This window comes from Lepidochelys olivacea (genome assembly GCF_965140295.1).
Source record: "Lepidochelys olivacea isolate rLepOli2 genome assembly, chromosome: 10".
NCBI classification, from domain to species: domain Eukaryota; kingdom Metazoa; phylum Chordata; order Testudines; family Cheloniidae; genus Lepidochelys; species Lepidochelys olivacea.
The window spans coordinates 68,008,027-68,027,588 of NC_140420.1; the positions used below are offsets into that span (position 1 = coordinate 68,008,027).

A 19,562-nucleotide genomic window follows, 5' to 3' on the forward strand; every position below is an offset into this window, starting at 1 on the left:
ATTCATATTCCCCCTCCCCCTTACATAGCTGGCTGTGGAACTCTGGCTGTAACTTAAACCTTTAGTGGAGTGTGAATCTGCTGTAGGGTGCAGCACTGATCCCTGGTGAAAGGTGGTATAAATTGCCCCCCAGCCTCACACCGCACTAGTGAGCAGTGGCATTACTTGTGAAAACTGTGCTCATCCATACTATTTGGGGGGGAAAAAATGAAAGGGAAAGTATAATGCAGTCAAGTGATGTCTCTTCACTCACTGGATCAGCGTACATTGAAATCTGAAAAGTCCCTTTCTTCCCTTGGTATAGACTAACTGCCTTGCATTTTTGTGGCAAGGCAGGGTGGCATTAATGGGCATGGGAGGGCTGCTACAATATGTGGCTTTTAAATGTGGGGAGTAGGCTATAGAGAAAAAAAAAACCCTCCCAAGCCACATTGTAATAAAAGTAATCAAAACGTGTGTGTACATGGGACTAGGTTGTGTATGTGCATGCACACATTAAATGATATATATGTTCCAGAAAATGAAGAACTTTGTTTAAAATTGGTTAACATTACTCAAGTGCACATATGACCAACACAACCATATAAAAGCCAGGAAATCCCTAGTTAAGCCGAAAACTGTGAATTTACCTATCTTGCTTTCACTGCCCACCTAAGTTGTCTTTTCCTATGGCTTCTACGTAAAACATGGAACTTTGATCATGTGGGATGGTTAGAAATTAATATTTTTTTATTGTTTAGAATGTTTAATTGGTAGTGTGTTGTAGTAAATGGTAGGTGTCTATATAGTGTTTTTTTAGTTTGATTTTTTTTTTTTAATTGTGTTGTGCTGGATGATTAATGGAAGAAATATTTTGCTGTTTAAGTGGAAATAATTTGAAATAGTGTTTATTGTTTTGGGAGGTTATTGTTTAATAGTAGTGGTTAATCTTTATTTCCATGTTGTAATGAGGAGTTATGGTTGGGTTTTTGTTGTTGTTGTTTCTTCTTCAACATATTCTTTTGGTCACAGTTAAGGTTGCATGTTTTTTGTGGAGATGGAGATGAGAGGCATATCTTGTCAGAGGCAGATGTAGGTGATATTGAGTAACCATAACTGGTTTTTAATAAAGCATTTTTATTAATTTTTTTAAAGAAACCTGTGTGCCTGTTGATAGTTACTAGGTTGTAACAATATCAAGTTTGATAACCCATTGGTGTGTGTGTATTTAAACAAAGTCACTTATTTTTCTTTAAAGGCAAAACCACTCTAGCTGACTGTCTGATATCTAGCAATGGAATAATCTCCAATCGATTGGCAGGAAAGGTACAGTTATAATCTAATATAATTAATTAGTGTCATTTTTGAGAGTTCCTACAAATTTTCTTCCAGACATACCCTTTCACATTTAAAAGAATAGCTTAGGGAAATATCTGTGTACAAATTTATCACCTCTTTTTGTGGTCTTTTATTTTAGCTGAGATATCTAGACAGTAGAGAAGATGAGCAGATCCGAGGAATTACTATGAAATCTAGTGCTATATCACTGCACTTTGCAAAAGGTAAGGTAGAGAGGCTGCACAAAAATGTACAGACTACTGAGATTTTTTTTTTGCTTTGCTTTTCCTTCTATTAATTATCACTTTCAAGTTTTTTCCTGCAGTTAACTCCTGGATCTGTCCCTTAGGCCTTGGTTCTGCAGAGATTTACATTTTGCAACCTTGTGTTTTTAATCATTCTAATTAAAAAACATAACCACAGTTTTACTTCTGTGTGGTGCACATGCATTCATGAATTCAGTGGGACCCACTTGTGCTTAAAGTTCAGGATGTGAGAAAGTCTTTGGAGGATCAAGGCCTAAATGAGTCAGATGTAGACATTTATGAGTGATAACATCGTATGAACATTGTGCAGCATATCTTTCTTCATCTTGGAGTCTGCTTTACAAGTGAATTGTGGAGGAAAGGATCTTTTTTTCTATAGCTCTTCATGCAAAAATGGCCACTGTATGCAAATATGTAACACGTAGCATAAATTTTTTGAAAACTGGTTAAGTGTTCATCACTTAAATCCCCTTTAAAGTCGAAATCTTTGCTCTGCTGAAAGAAAAGGAGTACTTGTGGCACCTTAGAGACTAACAAATTTATTTGAGCATAAGCTTTCGTGAGCTACAGCGAAATACAGACTAATACGGCTGCTACTCTGAAACCTTTCTCTGCTGAGTATTCCAAGAAGAATCATGTGGAAATGAAGTGTCCTTTCACTCCTACATGGTGGAAGCATGTTGATTGGAACAGTATTTGGGAAGTTTCTACCTCTAGTGTAAATGTTCTGTGGATGCCTGGAACTTCAGTTTTCATGCTACCTTTTATTTTAGAGGTGGAACTGATGGGGAGGATGGTTCAGTCTCTGCTCCCAAAGTTGTGGAAACTGTCCATCATACGCACAGAAATAGTTTTTAATTAGCATTTTTATTTATCTAAGATTGCCGAACTCAGAAATAACATCAGTTTTTTAAATAACTTGGCCACAATTTAGAACAATTAACTTCTTGATAGAATGATCGTAGGCAAATGCAACATTAGTACTATTTGATGGATATACAGAATTTTCCCAGATTGGATAATTAGATTTTATTTCACTAAACTTAGTAAATGGTCACCTGTGCTGAGTAAGTGATGCTGATATCTTAGCATCAGAGAGAGAAATGCTTGTTTTTTGTAGTAAAAACATGCCTATGTCTATTGATATAGAAGAAGTTACTCAAAAAAGTTTTGCCCACATTGATAATACATGAAACTAACCACACATTTCCCAACTGCTGACTCTTGAGAGCAATAGGAACGTCATTGGATGAGACCCAAATACCTGCTGTTGCTCTGAGTTTGCTAATATTTGAACTTTCCCTTACCCTCTCCATGCTGTTTTTAGATATTATTCATTACAGTTACATTATTTTCCTTTGTCTCCTGGAATGGAAATGATGATGGGAAAATGTAAGAAGTGGGATTTGTTAAAGTTCGCCTTTGTAAGTGTGTGGGGTGAATTTTTGTACAAACCTGTATTTTGTATTTTCTTTTAAAAATACTACATTGTAGGATGATCAACTGTTCATTATCTTCCATATTTGTTCCCTGTATATTTTGGTTTTGATGTCTTGTTACTTTAAGTCCAAATGTTCCTATTTTTATTTTTCTAGTCCTCGGTCCTGAAACAATGGCATCAATGAACACCATCTTCTTTTGACCACTTCTCTAAGTACATCTGACTAGTTCTGTAATAATTGCACACAGTCCTAATTAGAGTCTGCTATACTCTTATTTCAGGATGTCTGTTTGCCACAATGTTAGTTGTAGGTTTGGATAAGCTAAGTTTGCCCGAGTGCCCTTTCTTCTTTCTCTCCCCCCATCTTTAAGTATGGGAGCGATTGGGCAGAGTAGATTTCTACCAGGCTGATATAGTAGAGCTAACTTTGAGAGATAAAATAAACACATGGGCACTAATAATGTATGTAAGCCTTTCCGTTTTAGTTACATTGTGATTATAAAGTAGTTGAGGGCAATGTGGGGTATACAAGCATTGGAAGACATGGCTAGCTTTATGCTTGAATAGCATTGCCTTGCTTTTAATTTTTTTCCACTATCTTTATGCTCTTTAGCTTTTGTGCTGACATTTAGATTAATTCTTTTATTGCTTCTTTAACACAGAATTGGTTAGATTTTTATAAAACTGCATGCATCTTTTTCATTAGTATTTGTGACATTTTGAAAATAGAAATGTTGAACTCTCCACTTTAATTTCCTATTCAGTTAGGGAGCAGTTTTAAACTAAGCTTTCAGTGTCTCCATGAGGCATTTACTGGTGTCTCTGTAAAACAAGACAACTTTTCTGGGGAAAGTGGGAGACTGTTTATTTACTTATTTGTGAATGACAACCAGAGAACTTCCAGACTGTGATTATTCTTTCTTCATCTTCCTGGTTTCAGTTTAACCATTTGGTTAAGGTGTTGGGGAATTGGCTCACTTGTGCTTAGATTGTCCATTTTGAAAAGAATAGCCATGAAAGAATTAAAATACATTTCCATGTATGTTGGTGTGAGGCTCCTGGCGTGTTTCCCCCAGCCCAGGAAGGACTAATGCCATGCCCACAATCTGTTCAGGCTCTTCCTTCTGGGCATAGCTTTATTCTTTATCCTAAAACTCATGAAGCTATTTCCCTGCCCAAAGCAGGCTTCAGGAGTCCAGAGGCCTTTCTTCTTGTCTCTGTCATCCCAGCTCTAGGGTTAGCCATAGGGGACCCATTTACTTCCAGCAGCTCCCCTACTCACCTAATCCACTAGTTGGCTTTTATAATCATTGGATTATAGTGATATCAATATTAGTTGGGAGGTAGCCGATCAATCTCAGGTGGGGAGGGCTTAATTCCCCTTAGAGGGCCAACTGTCCTGTGACAGTTGGTTTGAGCATTGTGAGACTTTGTGGATCTGTTACACAAAACCAGCTTTAAGATTAGAGTTTCATATGAAATTTAAAGAATCTCAATGTGTCTAACTCCACAAAACTAATGAAGAAGAATATACGAATTTGGTGCTAGCCTGCTGCAGAATTTGGAAATCTTGTTGGTAATTTTATGGTGTTTTATAGTATTTGAACATTTAGGGTTCTGGCTCAGACTTGTCTTTTTTAAAGTTACTTAAAAAACAACAATTTTCAATAAGGAAAATTCACTTCTGAATTTGGGATATCATGAGTGAAGCTTATCCCCATTAGTGATAGCTTCCTGTGTTTTATCTTTACATGCTGCAGTACCTACTGTCTTGACTCAGTTACAGAGAATAATTTTTGTTCCATTAATTATAATTTAATGCAATAATAGTTAATATGCATCACTTTTTATCAAAACATGTTCTTAAATATGCTGTCTGTTCTGTCCTAAACACATTTCTACAATTTTGGCCAAGCTAAAGAACTGGTTAGGAAATTCCTATAATTAAGTCATAGTATGTAAAGAATAAACAGCTAAAAGCCACTGAAACTAATTATGTTTATTTTTTCAAAGTGCAATAAACATTGTTCAGGAGTAAAAGTGATACATAAACCGAATTTTTTTGACTTATCAAGGCATGATGAAGATTCTTGGCTAGCACATCTTGTTTAAGTGGTGTTGGGGCTGTTGTTAGTCTCTCTTGGCTTATTAAGGAGTATTGCATAACTAATTTTGTTGCATACTTGGATGTTGTCTTCAGAGACGCATCTTATGCTGGAGCCACTGTTTTAGAGTGTGAATTTTTCTTGGTTGTTTAGGCATTAGTTATTTGCTGATGAGTGTGGTTTGGATTTCTTATTTACAAATGTAGATTTGTTTTTTTTTTTGTTTTAAATATTTATTTTTTGGTGGTCCTGATTTGTCTTGTGTATATTTTTGCTTTTGAGTGTATTTTCTCTTTCAACACAACTGCAGCTCTTGGGCAAACACATCTTTCTCCTCCACTTGTCCCATCCAACAGCAGTAGAATGGAGTGGGGAAAGGGTTCACAAGTCCTCAATTAAAAACATTCTTTCTAGCTCAAGTTAAGTGCACCATTTGTATCAGGGTAAATGTCCTGACTGGGAGATCTGTTAGGCTGTGTGATAATCTCCTAGGAGTTGTAGTAGAGAAGACTTATCCTCCCAAGGTTAGTGTTAGAAGCTTTTCACTTGTGATGTGTAAAATGAAGTTGGACAAAACACTAGTGGTGAACAAACCTATGCTAATGGGGGGATTGGATTAGATGTCATAAGTCTTTATTTCTTTTTTCTACCTAGTAGGCATATTAGAAATGAAAACTGCTGTAACTGGTTAGAATATTCTGCTATATTCTATATTTGTTTTCTTTCAGACTTTATTAAAGGAAGGTATTACAATATTAAATATATTACTATATCTGAAATAAAAATTTGGGTGGCTAGGTATGGAAGTTGTTCAGTGTTCAGGTATATATTTTTAAAGGGCAACTTTCAATAGTGAATGAAATCTAAATTTTGTAAAAATAAAGTCTAACAGCATCATGCAAATGTTTTCTTTAAGCTTGAGGAAAACTTCTTTCAACTATTATTATAGAAACATTCCCCTCCAGTGTTTGCAGACGCATTTTAATTTTGTGACTATACATGAAAATTAGAAATTGAAATGTAGTCGACCATATTGTCATTTCTAAGATGAGTAGAGTGCAAAAATGAACAAATGACAGTAGATTTAAAAAATTCTTCCATTTTTAAATAATCTAAAGATATATGCTAGTAATGCAGATAATGAAAATTGTTTTAAAAAATGTAGCTTCTATCTTAAGTGATACTTCAACAATTTATCTTTTAAGAGTAAAGGGTTGACTTTCATGGTGAGCAACTGTTAGTGTCTTTTAAACACAGATGTTAATATGGTTGTTTGGCGATTTGGCTATTGGCATTCCAAAATTGGTATGCTTTCTCCTGAGCTAGGTGGGGCCAGATTTTCAAAGGTACTTAGTGCCTAAAGATGTAACTAGGCACCAATTGTGGTTTGCAAAAGTACCTAAGCAGGAGTCGTTGGGAGTTGAGTTCCTAACCTGCTTAGGCACTTTTGAAAATTCCACCATCTACATTAGTTGTCTAAATATGTTTGACAATCAGGCTCCTGGTGTCCTTGCTAATATTAATGTCTATAGCTAAGTAAGGAACATAGAAACTTTTATAGCAGTCACTTTGTGTATTTAAAAGTAAATTGTTTGATTCTAGGTGATCAGGAGTATCTCATTAATCTAATAGACTCCCCAGGGCATGTGGATTTCTCTTCAGAAGTATCAACTGCTGTCCGACTCTGTGATGGTTGTATCATAGTGCTGGATGCTGTGGAAGGAGTCTGTCCACAGGTGAGATTTTAAAAAATGATTGAGAAAGGATGGAGATGAGACTAGACAAAAATGTTACTGTTTAGCTGTCTTAAATACATTAAACAGAAGAGACATACAAACCAACGGTCAGAATTTCTGTAAAATGCTACTCTCTTTTAATAAATTGTGTATTGCATATGAAGTCTGATTTACTGCTGAGTGATTGAGAGATTAACCATAGAATGTGTTCATGAATATGTGGTTGAGATACTGTTGCCTTGGTGTTGGAGATACAAGTACGTGCTCTCACTGGCAATGGAATATTATTGCACAGAAGAGATAAAAATAAAGGGGAGTATAGAGTGGTTTTTTTTTAAAGGTTACATATTTTTCTTATTTTAGTGTATTTAAAGAGCAAAATTGTCCAAAATAAAAGAATATCTCTAGTATATTTATTCTCCTATGATTATAAGGTTTTTTTGTAAGAAATGTTTTTAAAATTTACATTGCTATGAAAATGCTTACTATGGCATAATTCTGTAATAACTAACTCCATGTATTTTGGGATACAATCCACAGATGTTTAGAACCAGAAGTCGATAATGTATTTATTTAAATTTTGCTTCTAAACTTAGTGGCTTTTTCTTTAACATTGTAAGTATTAATTTTGTGATGTTAGGGTTTCCTTAACTCTTTCCTGCCTTTTTTAACACTTTCTTTCCCCTGCTAGACTCAAGCAGTTCTGCGACAGGCATGGCTAGAAAATATCCGTCCAGTCTTGGTGATTAATAAAATTGATCGTTTGATAGTGGAGCTCAAGTTAACTCCTCAGGAAGCATATTCTCACCTTAAGAATATCTTAGAACAGGTATGAGGCTTTACAGTGTAACACTAAGAGAACACCTTTTGTAGTTTTTTCCCCTTTTTCTCAATGCTCTAATTGCCACTTTCTGCCCTTTTTATTTGGACTAGAAACAGTGCAAACTGTAGTGTGAGATAACCAGTTTTCCCTACCTTCTGATAGTCATGCATTGTTGTCTATTTTAATTAAACCTTTTTAAGAATACGTATGATTATTTAATACCTATTCCTCTTTATCTTTCTGGGCATTTATAATGTACACAGCTCTGAAAAGAATATTGAGTTCTTCTCTACAAGTCAGCAGGAGGCATACTAACAGTGTTAATGGCATATCTCAGAGATTTGATCGATATAATACTATTTTTAAAACCCCTATTTACTGTGTATTTTGAGTTTTTTGGAGGCTGAAATAAGACTATATTTATAATCTCAAAAATACTGACTGCCTGATTTGGGGTTGGAATTGTTAAATAGTCATCTTTAAATATTTAATTATAAATTGATTTCTCATTAATGGTTTGAGATAACTGTATTTACAGCTATTTCCTTATATGTCATATCTTCCTTTCTGTTTTTATTTATTTTACATATTGGAAATAATAATTCACCATTTCTCATTGTGAAAAAGGATACTTTTTTTTTAAAGCCGAGAACTAAATCACTAAATCCCATTAAGACTAGATATGATTTGTGAAGTATTACAGACATGGGGTGAAATCCTGGTCCCACTGAATTCAATGGGACAACTCCCATTGACTTCAGTGGGACCAGGATTTCATCCACAATGTCTATATATAAACTTTTTTGCTAAGCTTAAGCGAACTGCCTTTGGATGTTTAAGCAACAGTCATATGATTAGATAATTGAAATCTTCTTTGTGAAAAGATTTCACAGGTTGGTTGCAGTGTTTTAGAGCACTAACTATAATTTTCTGTGGTTTTACGTATGGTTCCTAGGTTAATGCAATCACTGGAGCTCTTTTCACCTCTAAAGTCTTAGAAGAAAGAGCTGAGAAAGAAACAGAAACTCAAGGGAATTCAGATTCTATACATGGAGATCAAGTTTATGACTGGAGTGCTGGCTTGGAAGATACTGATGATTCACATCTTTATTTCTCGCCAGACCTGGGGAATGTGGTATTTGCCAGTGCAATTGATGGTTGGGGCTTTGGGTAAGTAAATAAGTGTAGGATTTCATTAAAGTGTCATTTACCATATTTAATACTAAGGCAGCTGGAAAATCTTTTGAACTGGTCTAAATACTTTTTAGAGGTAACCATTTTGCATTTTCCTGTACATCCAATGGCATGTGAAAGCTGAATAGTTTTTTTTTTCCAAAGTTTCAATTCGTGACCTTGAAATAAATCACTATTTTGGTTCTTAACAGTTACAGTTTCGAGGATTTTATGTTCTTCAAAAAATATTTTCTTATACTATGATGTTTAGTTGCTGTCTTTCTTTTAGGTTTCTGCATGCACACAAATTTCATATTTGTTTTCTTGTGACCTTCTATGAAGTTTTTTTTTTTTGTATTTCAGCAGATATTTGTAAATCAGATACACAGTGGTGGCAGAGATATTACATTAAATCATAAGAAATCTAGAATTCCATATTTCATAGTGTGTTGTTAAGGGCATATGTTTTTTGAATTTCTTTGCTTACGTTCTTAAGTGTCTGTTTTTAGCTTTTTGTTTCAGAAAGGGTAGGTGGGTCGTAATAAAGATTTGTAAACATTCTGATTGTTTACCACAAGGTGGAGTGCTTGTCTTTGTCTTTAACATGTACTTAAAGGGATACAACCCATTAATTTAGGTTCAAATTTTATATTTTTTATTGTTGATTTGACAAAATTAAAATCTGTTTATTTAAAAAAAAAGTTAAATATATCTTGTTCATAAATGTTGGGTGAATGTAATACTTTTTGGTAAAAGCGATGCTATACATGGTCTGATTGGCTAACTTCTTTTTTTGTCACTTCTGTTCCCCTAATAGTTCCTTTGCAGATGGTTTGTATGCAAACATGTCAGAAAATCTATTTATTTTTCTAACACAAAGAGCTAGATGAAAAGAATATGGGAGGACCTCAGTCTTGAGAGTTTGACACTGGTGAAAACTCCCTGTTATACTTTCAGGGAGCACTTGTCCTATATCGTTCTTGATGTAGGCTTGATTCACACACAGAGAATGGTGTAGAATAAAGTTTATTTGACTTTGAGGGAAAAGTGTTCATAACAATCATTTATGTGGGAATTTTTAAGGCTAAATTGGATGGAAGTAGTTGAAAGGGGCACTGATTGAGATTGGAGCTGCAATTCATAATGAGCTCAAATTATTTTTTCTCGGACACCGGTTTTGTGTATCGTGGTTTTTTGTGTGTGTGTGCTTTATTTCAAATCAGTTAATGTTTGATATGTAGCTGTAACAAAATAGTATTTCTGTCTAGTAGAAAGTTTGATGGGTTTTTAAGCTTTATTGGTCACGTGACTGGTGATTAAATTAAGTGTGGTAAGGTAGGGAGTTGTGTTGGTCTGTTTTTACTTTAATGTTTACTTTGTATCTGCTGTGGGCTGGTTCTTGTGTGTTTAAAATTTAAGCTGGGGTGCCCAGAGCTTCGGATGTGAAGCTTTTGAAAGACTGAAATCTAAATAAATAATCACAAACTGATTTATTGTTGTTTAAGCTTCCCATGGTAGAAGGATTTAAGAATATGACCTGAGCTCATTTGTGCATTTGATACCTTGGTGTGCTAGAGAGGATAGAGAAGCTTTTTGATTATAATATGGCAGTACAATACAGACATAAGAAAAAGTTTGAAAATAGGCCCAAGTTTGTTTACAAAAAGATAATACAACTCAATGTTAAAATTCCCCACAGGTTAATTTGATGGATTACTAAAATGTAGAAGCTTTTTCCTTCGGTTTTAAGACTTGAAATTCTTAGTGAATTATTTTGGGTTCTCCGTGTACAGGACATTATTTCAGCCAAGGGAGCACTCCAGGAGCTCATGAGTCTTCTGTTGGAATCCTATTTGACTTAAGTCAACTTTTTTCATTCTTGCATCTATATATAAGTAATAGAATAGCTTCTGTTACCCTGTTCTCCGAAGTATACAGTGTCCTACAGCTTAAACAGAACAGTGATGGTGGTGTTTATAGTAGTTTCCTCATGCTGCTTATTCTGTCATTTTTCTGTCATCAGAAAAATGCTTTCCTGTTTTTGCTAAAGTTGGATGAAAACTGTTTGGTCCAAGGGACCATTCCTTTTTCTTTCTTTCTTTCTCTTTTTCTCCTTTCTTTCTTTCTTTCTTTCTTTCTTTCTTTCTCTTTCTTTCTTTCTTAGTAGCTGGCATGGTCTGGTTTAGTGATGGCAGTGGTAGAATTTCCTTTAAATGAAAAAAGGAGCATTTTCTTCTTAATTAATCTCAGGAGGATCTGTCCAGGCTGCCAGCATGACCATCTGGTGAAATGTGGATCAATGAAGCATTTGCCTTAATCAAGGCAGGTTCTGACTGTTATAGTGTTTTGTGGTACGATTCCTAAGGAGATTCCATATTTTCATGGTAGAATAAATGAAGTCATTATATAGTATTAGCCAGATCCAGTGCAGTGAATGGTTCATCTGCTTTTCTCATCAAGTCCAGGTGTTGAAAGGATGCAGTAAATCTATATACAGCAGTCACTGACATACAACAAATCATGAGGGTTTTTTCCCTTCCAAAGCCTTAGGGTAAGCTGCTGAAAAAGGTACATTTTTGAAATTTTTTTATAGGCATAACTTATATGTTGCTGGCTTGGACAGGTTATTAATGTCTTTTGTTAGGAGTGTGAAGTCCTAACTAGAAGCTTTTACAGGTTCCGAAGATAGATTATCAGGTACCAGTGTGGTACAAATATCATTGGTCTAATTTTATACACCTGTATACATTTGTCTGTGTCTCCTCTCTGTATAAAATCTCACTTTTATTTCCTCTCTTTACAAGGGATAATGTACAAACTACAATATGTAGAAATGAAATGTTTTACAATGATTATTTCTATCTCCCTTCTTACTGTTCAAAGAGAAATCTTTTTGGATTGAAAAGATAGCTTTTTGGTGCACAGTGAATCAAATTAGAAGTCAATTAGCAAGACTTGTTTGACTCAAAATAGATATATCCTTCTTGTTTGAATATACTGGATAATTAAGTCATATAAATACCAAGAAAAACTGCCAAAAGTGTCATGTAAAAAGATTTATTTTATAAAATATAACATACTTTGCTTTTGGCCTTTTTCCATGAATGTATTTTTAGTATGGTCAGACAGTACAATAGTAGTGTGTATTTTAAAAATTTGGAAGCATATTCCATAAGTGCCAAAAGCGATATTGAAGAACATATGATCATGAAATCTATACTTAAAGAGAGATGTTTTCGTTTTATGGCTGACACAGCTTAACAAGATTTACATAGATCTTCCTGTGAGTATATTACTCAGGTGATCTATGATCTGTAGTAGCTATTCATTGATTTCTGGGTGGGAGTTAGGCCATTTAGGGCTAATATCTTAAGATCTACCTGTCTGAAAGAGTGCCTCTATTCCCTTTTGATATTACTGTACTGCAGAGATATTACTCCTCTGCAGTCCCGATAAGCAGAGGAGCCCAAGCTGGAGACTTCACAAAATAAAAGAAAGGGAATTGCTGGTAGTGTTCTCAGCAAGGGGGTTTTAGAACTCACTCTCTTCCCTTGGTCTGAAATAGCCTGCATTTGTTGTCTTTCAGCGTCCACTGTAAAGCCCATTTATTCTCCCTTGCTGTTGAAACCATGTGAGGAACCATTATGCAGGTGTTAGGGTTTTTATTTAGTTCTTTCTTTTTCCCTTGATATAGTTGTGTATGGGAGTTGGGAGAAATTTTTGGAGTAGTTAAAGCAGCTAATAGATTTGTTAAATTGTATCTATAAATGTTGGCAAAGTCACGGGGAGCTGTGGATACGCGTTCTTTCTTTTTTTGTGTATATATAAAAATAATCAGTAGCATATCATAATCCTCACGTGGCTTTAGGTTTTAAGTTTGCGATTCTGGTCACGGACCTAATTAAAAAACAACATGGTCCTCTCCGCAGAATGAATTTGAAATTCCTGACTTAATATGAATAATAATTTATGTTGTGTCCTGTCACGTTGCAAGACATTATACAAACATCAGTTACTTTAGTTAGGATACAGATTCAGACTTCAAGTTGGCCTTTATGTAAAAAAAAAAAAAAAAAAATCAAACTAATACAGATGTATGTTTAAATATTGTTATTTTTAAAATTAAGTGTCCTGAACTAAAGAGAAAACAGTAGAAACTGTGGGGGTAAAATAGGGATGCAAGACTACTTAGATATGAATATCACATAAGTTGACACAGGCTTACATTGATAAGTGTAATGTTGTGCATACCAATTTGTATCAAGATAGATTTTTCTTTCTTTTAGCATTGAGCATTTTGCAAAACTGTATAGCCAAAAGATTGGAATCAAACATGGAGTACTTTTGAAGACCTTGTGGGGAGATTATTATCTAAATGCAAAGGCAAAGAAGATAATGAAGGGTGACCAGGTAATATTGCTGGGATACATGTTACTTTGAAGCTCCTTGTTGACCTTTTATAATTTCTTTCCAACAAATAAAAGGTTTTCTGTCAAATATCCATGGGTAATAGTCTCTAATTCCATTCCTCACAGTATGGCATGAAAATTCTGCCATCAATATTTTTTAAAATTCATATTGCATAAATAGAAGTAATAGCCTCTCATTCATTGGGGCGGCTTTGCCTCAGGAGATTGGTGGTGAATCTGGCTATTGGAGGGATTATTCTTGCACAAAGGAACCCTCAGATATCTTAGAGCCAGCATAACCCCTCCTACATGCCTCATTTCTATGCCCAACATACAGGGCATACCAGCAGCCAGGCATCAGGGTACAGAGATGCTAGCTATGCTTCTATAATGAAAGATGAGAGCTGGTAGGAGAGGAAGGGTGTGTAGGAGCCACTAAGGCAGTTCTATGCTATTTGTGGAGTCTTCCAGCTTTAGAGCAGTTTTGCTCCAGGAAAGCATCATAAATGTACCCTCCCAGATTAGAGATTATTGCCTCATTAGTCACTCCATTGCTTCATGGAGTGAATATGGTATTTTTAGCCTATGAAGACCATGGCTGGGAATCTTTAGTTCTCTTGTATGAAGTATTAAACCACTATTAAACCTGGGAGAGCAGAGCAGTTTCTCTCCCTCTTCATTTAACATAGTTTTTCTTCTGTCTGTAGAAGTGAGAATTAATACTTATTAAGTATAACCAGACTCAGGACAGGCATGATCAGTATTGATAAGTCTCTCTTGTTAAAAATTAAACCTTTTGTCCTTTGACTTTTTTGATGGCATGTGGTCCAATAATTTACTCCATCCAAATTTGATTAGGGCTGTTGATTAACCTCACTTTATATACAGACAGATTAACAACAGATTTCATCTAATATGACTAGTTTTAAACACTGCTTATGGAGGTTTGTAGTTTAATCATACAGACCTATTCATTGTGAAACTGATCAATGCTAAGCTATCGGCTATGTAATGTTTATTCAAGCTCCTAAATACTGTGTGTGCTCTTCTAGTCAAAAGGAAAGAAACCTCTGTTCGTGCAATTGGTGTTGGACAACATCTGGAGTCTATATGAAGCTGTTCTGAAAAGGTAGGAGAAGTCCCAATGTTCTCTTTGAATCCTTTTCACATGCTTTTTGCAGAGATGAAGATTCTTGAAATATTCTGATTATCACAGTCAAATACTGTAGATGCTTGTGACACGTCATTCTGCTGCTGTTTTTTTCCATAGAGACAAAGAGAAAATAGACAAAATTGTCACCTCTTTGGGATTGAAAATTGGTGCACGTGAGTCACATCATGCGGATCCTAAAGTTCATCTCAATGCCATTTGCAGTCAATGGTTACCCATATCCCAGGCAGTGCTCTGTATCCTTAAGAAAAAAGCTATTTGGTTTTTACCAGCAGTTCTTAGACTTCAAAGGGTTACCTATGTATTTTTGTATAATTTGTGTGAAATGTTTTTTTAAAAAAAGGTATCACCTAGAAATCTAGTTTTGTACATCTTTGTCTTTTTAACTAGTATAGTGGTTCTCAGACTTTTGTACTGGTGACCCCTTTCAGATAGCAAGCCTCTGAGTGCGATCCCCCTTGTAAATTAAAAACACTGTTTTTATATATTTAACACCATTATAAATGCTGGATGCAAAGCGGGGTTTGGGGTGGAGGCTGATAGCTCGTGACCCCCCCCCCATGTAATAACCTCACAACCCACTGAGGGGTCCTGACCACCAGTCTGAGAACCCCTGAACTAATATATGTGATTATAAAAATGTAGTTGAAGGCATTCTCCCTCCCATCCCCTTCTTCCAAGATAGCTGTTCTTTATAGTTTTTCTCTTGAGCACCTGCACAAGGGGAGAAGGAAACTGCACTGTAGTTAACTCTTTGTTTAATGGGCCCAGATAGTTTTCCTGCACCTATCACAACATGGAATATGATTTGTACCAGAATCACTGCACACTGGGAAATAGTTTGTAAGGGTGCCCACTGTATATCGAACAGTTGACTATAATTATTTGAAAAGAAGCTAATAAGTTAATCAAGCTGGTGTTTATGTTAAAAAAAAAAAAAAGTCATTTTTTTCCAAAAAGAGATCATGTTTAGCCATATTTTGCAAGTTAAACACTTTTGCTTTCTGATGCTGGGAGGACTTACTGATGTCAAAAGTTGCTCCAGTCTTCCAAGAACTTGTTTCAGTGGTTATTCTGTTGGCAAGGGAGGATGTCTTGGGACTGCAATAAATTCCTGTTAGTTTCATCTAATAATTTAGTCTACTTTATCAGTTCAATACCCTTTTAATTCTTTCTTTTCCTGTTACTTTTTTCTAGTAAGCTGCATTTTTGTCAAGTCACTTTGTAGGTCTTGTCCATTAATTATCCATATAAAATTTTTCTAAATTCTGTATCTGTTGTGGACTAGTTAGTGAGGCATGTGAACATGGCATCTCTCTGCATGGAGTCATCTTTCCCTGCATGTCTTCCATTTCTGATTCATCTTCTCACCAGGGTTACACTCCGTATCAATTCTAGTTTCAATTCTATTTTGTCACCACTGGAAGTGGTTTTGTTCCTTTGTAATCTGATGTTTGCTGATATAGTCCTAATGAATTTAAAAAAATCTTACCTGTTATGTTTTCAGTCTGTTTCCCTTATTGATAAAATGATTGAGATTTAAATTTAAAGCAGTTTATACTATCCAAATAAGTATACTGATTGACCTATTTTCTCTGTTCTAATATTCAGTGACATAAAAGTACTTAATCTCTGATTTCCACCATCTTGGTGTTCCTGCATGTATGCGTACATTTGAAAGAAATAATGTTATGAAGTTTTTTGAGGTCGGATGGGCTTACAATATGCTTCTATTTTGTAGTTTATTTGATCATAAATATATATATTTTAAAAAGTCTTTTTTTGAAGGATTACTACATTGGCAGTTGGTGCACACAAATGGTAACATTTTTGATAAATACAATATCTGACGCATATACCTAATTTCTAGTTAATAAAGAACCGTATATGAAGTTTCTGTACATCCTTAACAATGTGCTTTAGCTATGGTGTGTAGTAAACTTCCCAGTCCTCTTGATATTACTGTTGAGAGGGTAGAGAAGTTGATGTGTGTTGGAGCTAGAACTTTTGATTCTCTACCCCCAGAAACTCAAGAACTGAAAAAGGGTAAGTAAATGTTCTCTCAACAGCTTGAAAATGTCAGTTTTTTTTTAAATGCACTCACCATATCTGTCTTTAAGTATCTGTATAACCTCTGCTTTGCCACTGTCATTTAGTGTACATGCTGTCGTTCACCAGATCTTTGATTGCTGTGCTAGAGTATTAGGCGTCTTATTTTATTGTTCAGTATGTTTTTGAGACCTTGTGTATTGCATGGCTTTTCGACCCCCTCAGGTTGCAAATACAATATATTGATGGCTTGAAATTATGTGTACAGGGTTTTGAGAGAAGGGTAGGAGGTAAGCATTGTCTCCTGTTGTCTAGAACTAAATGCAAATGTAATGGAGAGGGAATTGACTGCTATACCAAGTTACATATATAGTCACTAGGTGTTGTGATGGGGTCAGGCCAGATGGCTACAGGAAAGTGATAGAAAGCAGATATATTAGCCCCAGGTTAAGTAGGTCCCTTTTCCCTGGATAAGGTAACAGGGAAGGTTCCAGAACAATCAGGAACTTTCCAGAAACAATTAAGGCAGACAGTCTGATTAGAACACCTGTGGCCAATCAAGAAGCTACTAGAATCAATTAAGACAGGCAGGCTAATCAGGGCACCTGGGTTTAAAAAGGAGCTCGCTTCAGTTTGTGGGGTGCGTGCGAGGAGCTGGGAGCAAGAGGCACAAGAAGCTGAGAGTGAGAAGGCATACTCCTGGAAGACTGAGAGGTACAAGCATTATAAGGCATCAGGAGGAAGGTCCTGTGGTGAGAATAAAGAAGGTGTTGAGAGGAGGCCATGGGGAAGTAGCCCAGGGAGTTATAGCTGTCACACAGGTGTTACAGGCGCCACTGTAGACAACTGCAATCCACAGGGCCCTGGACTGGAATGCAGAGTAGAGGGCAGGTCCGGGTTCCCCCCATCCCTCCATCCAACCAACTCCCTAGTTGATACCAGAGGAGTTGACCTGGACTGTGGGTTCCACCAGAAGGGAAGGTCTCTGGCCTGTTCCCCGATCCACTAGGTGGATCAGCAGAGACTGCTGGGATTGTTCTTTTTTCTTTTCCCCATGCTGGCAAGTGATGAGGCTAACTGAGTGAATGGCAGTTTTGAGCCACGAAAGTGGCCAAACTGAGGGCTGCCGTGAACCTCTGAGGTGAGCAAATCCGCCAATAAGCGCAGAACCCACCAAGGCAGAGGAGGAACTTTGTCACAACGTTTAAACTTGGATCTGATGTTTATAGGTGTATTGATCAGCTATGCCCATCTGATGTTATCATAGTGTAAAAATCATGTTCAGTTGAATTGGCTGTGTCTTTAAATAACCTTTCATTCTGTGTTAGAACAAATTAGTCTGGCGTACCCTAGCAATGTGTGGAAAGGTAGTCTAGCAGGCTCATGTTCACCTATTTCCATGGGAAACTGTTGTTCATAACAAAGAAAGCTGTTCCGTTGAGTCTGTACAGGCAGTAACTTCATCGTAGAAAGCTTGAAGATAGCATTAAGAATTTAAACCATGATTACATATGGATTTATTATTGAGAAAATGCTTCATTATTTATTTTAAAAATAGTGTAGAAATTAATTCTGGCATTTGAATGGGGAAGCCTTTTTTGTACTGAGTGTTGCAGATGTCTATTAAGAATAGTTATGACTTATCTGTATAGGAGAACATTTGATCAGTTAATAGTTGTCAGTTCTAGGTTTTTAATAGAAAACATCTTATTTTCCCCCTACATTCTAGTAATCCTAAAGAAAATGTAATCAGATTTTTCAGCTTTCTGTAGGAAAGGATATAATCAAATAGGAAACCACACATTTTTGGATTGTGTGAAAAGTTTGATTTGCATTGGACCCATGTTTATTACAGAATACGATTGTAATACAATTTAATAAAAAAGATCCCCTCTGTTCGGCTTTAGGAAGTATTCCAGGAGAACTAACAATAGAGGGGAGATATATGTTTAAAATGCTAATAACGGCTCAAAGTATATATCTGAACATTGGCTACCAAAATATTTACATAACTTCATTTCTATAGTGAAGACATTATGTTTGAAAGAACTTCAAGGGATGAGAGAACTCCATGGGGATGGAGCTTATCATTGTCCAATTGACAGTCCTTCGGTTTTGTTTTCTCAACTAGTGGGAACTGTTTAACGCATTCCTTAATGAAGCAAGACAATCAAATATATTGACCTCCATAAGCCACATTGAAAATTATGGCAATAAAAGTTAATCAGAGGAAATCTCCTCCTTGTTATGTCTCTTGATTGTTTTCAGTTATGAAAATACAATTGTATTCCTAGCTATTTTAGTGAGTGTCTTATTGCTTCATAGTAATAGTCCTGTAGGTTGTTTGGCCAAATAATTTACAGGGTGTTTTCTGACTATATCAGGTCAAGAGAAGAGTTAGTTTTCCATGTTTATAAGTTGGTCAGAGGAATTTGTTATTTTGTTTACCATTTGACATTGTTTTTTACCAGTTAAAGAAAAATTATTGTAGATATACAAAATGTGCTCAGAGATGTACAAAAATAAACGTAAAGGCAGTTGTAGTGTCATGGAACTCATTTACAATGGTCTCAAAAGTACAGAATTTGAAAAGAGGGAAATAACATACAAACACCTCGTATTGAGGTTTTAGGTCAGTCATCCTGCAAGGAGCTCCATGTTTGCTGGACTCCCATTAAAATCAGTGGAGATTCATGCAGACACTGACATCCAGTTCATTTATAGCTACTTGGAGGACCATGGCCTTACTTTTGAAAGAAATAAAAGAACTTGAGACAGTACGCTAGATGGTTCAGCATTCTACTGTTAAATTGTGCCTTCTTTTTCAGTCTAATCTAAACCAACGTCCTAAATGTTATTTTGATATTTTAAGATTATTTCATTTTATTTGAGTGTAACTTGTCATCCATTACTCAGAATTTTCATTTTCACAGATTTTCTCCCCTTCTGATTTCATGTTGTGGAACAGACTTGAAGGTATAAGCAAACTTATTGAATATTAATGCTAAATCAGTGTCCCCTGCTCCTGTTAATTTACCCTTTGACATGTTCTATACAAAACAGAAAGAAAAA

General features: G+C 35.7%; 1 protein-coding gene across 4 annotated transcripts in view; it reads left to right on the top strand.

Moving 5' to 3' along the window:
• EFL1 (elongation factor like GTPase 1) overlaps positions 1 to 19,562 on the top strand; it is a 152,647-nt gene that overhangs the window by 1,668 nt on the left and 131,417 nt on the right. For 3 of the 4 annotated variants that reach the window (XM_084640811.1, XM_084640812.1, XM_084640813.1), the window contains exons 3-11: positions 1,238 to 1,305; positions 1,457 to 1,541; positions 6,732 to 6,865; positions 7,557 to 7,694; positions 8,644 to 8,858; positions 13,148 to 13,271; positions 14,323 to 14,399; positions 14,541 to 14,677; positions 16,365 to 16,487. In XM_084640811.1, the coding sequence (XP_084496937.1) occupies positions 1,238 to 1,305; positions 1,457 to 1,541; positions 6,732 to 6,865; positions 7,557 to 7,694; positions 8,644 to 8,858; positions 13,148 to 13,271; positions 14,323 to 14,399; positions 14,541 to 14,677; positions 16,365 to 16,487 (1,101 nt within the window). The remainder of the gene's footprint in view (positions 1 to 1,237; positions 1,306 to 1,456; positions 1,542 to 6,731; positions 6,866 to 7,556; positions 7,695 to 8,643; positions 8,859 to 13,147; positions 13,272 to 14,322; positions 14,400 to 14,540; positions 14,678 to 16,364; positions 16,488 to 19,562) is intronic. The other variant, XM_084640814.1, reaches the window with a different exon arrangement.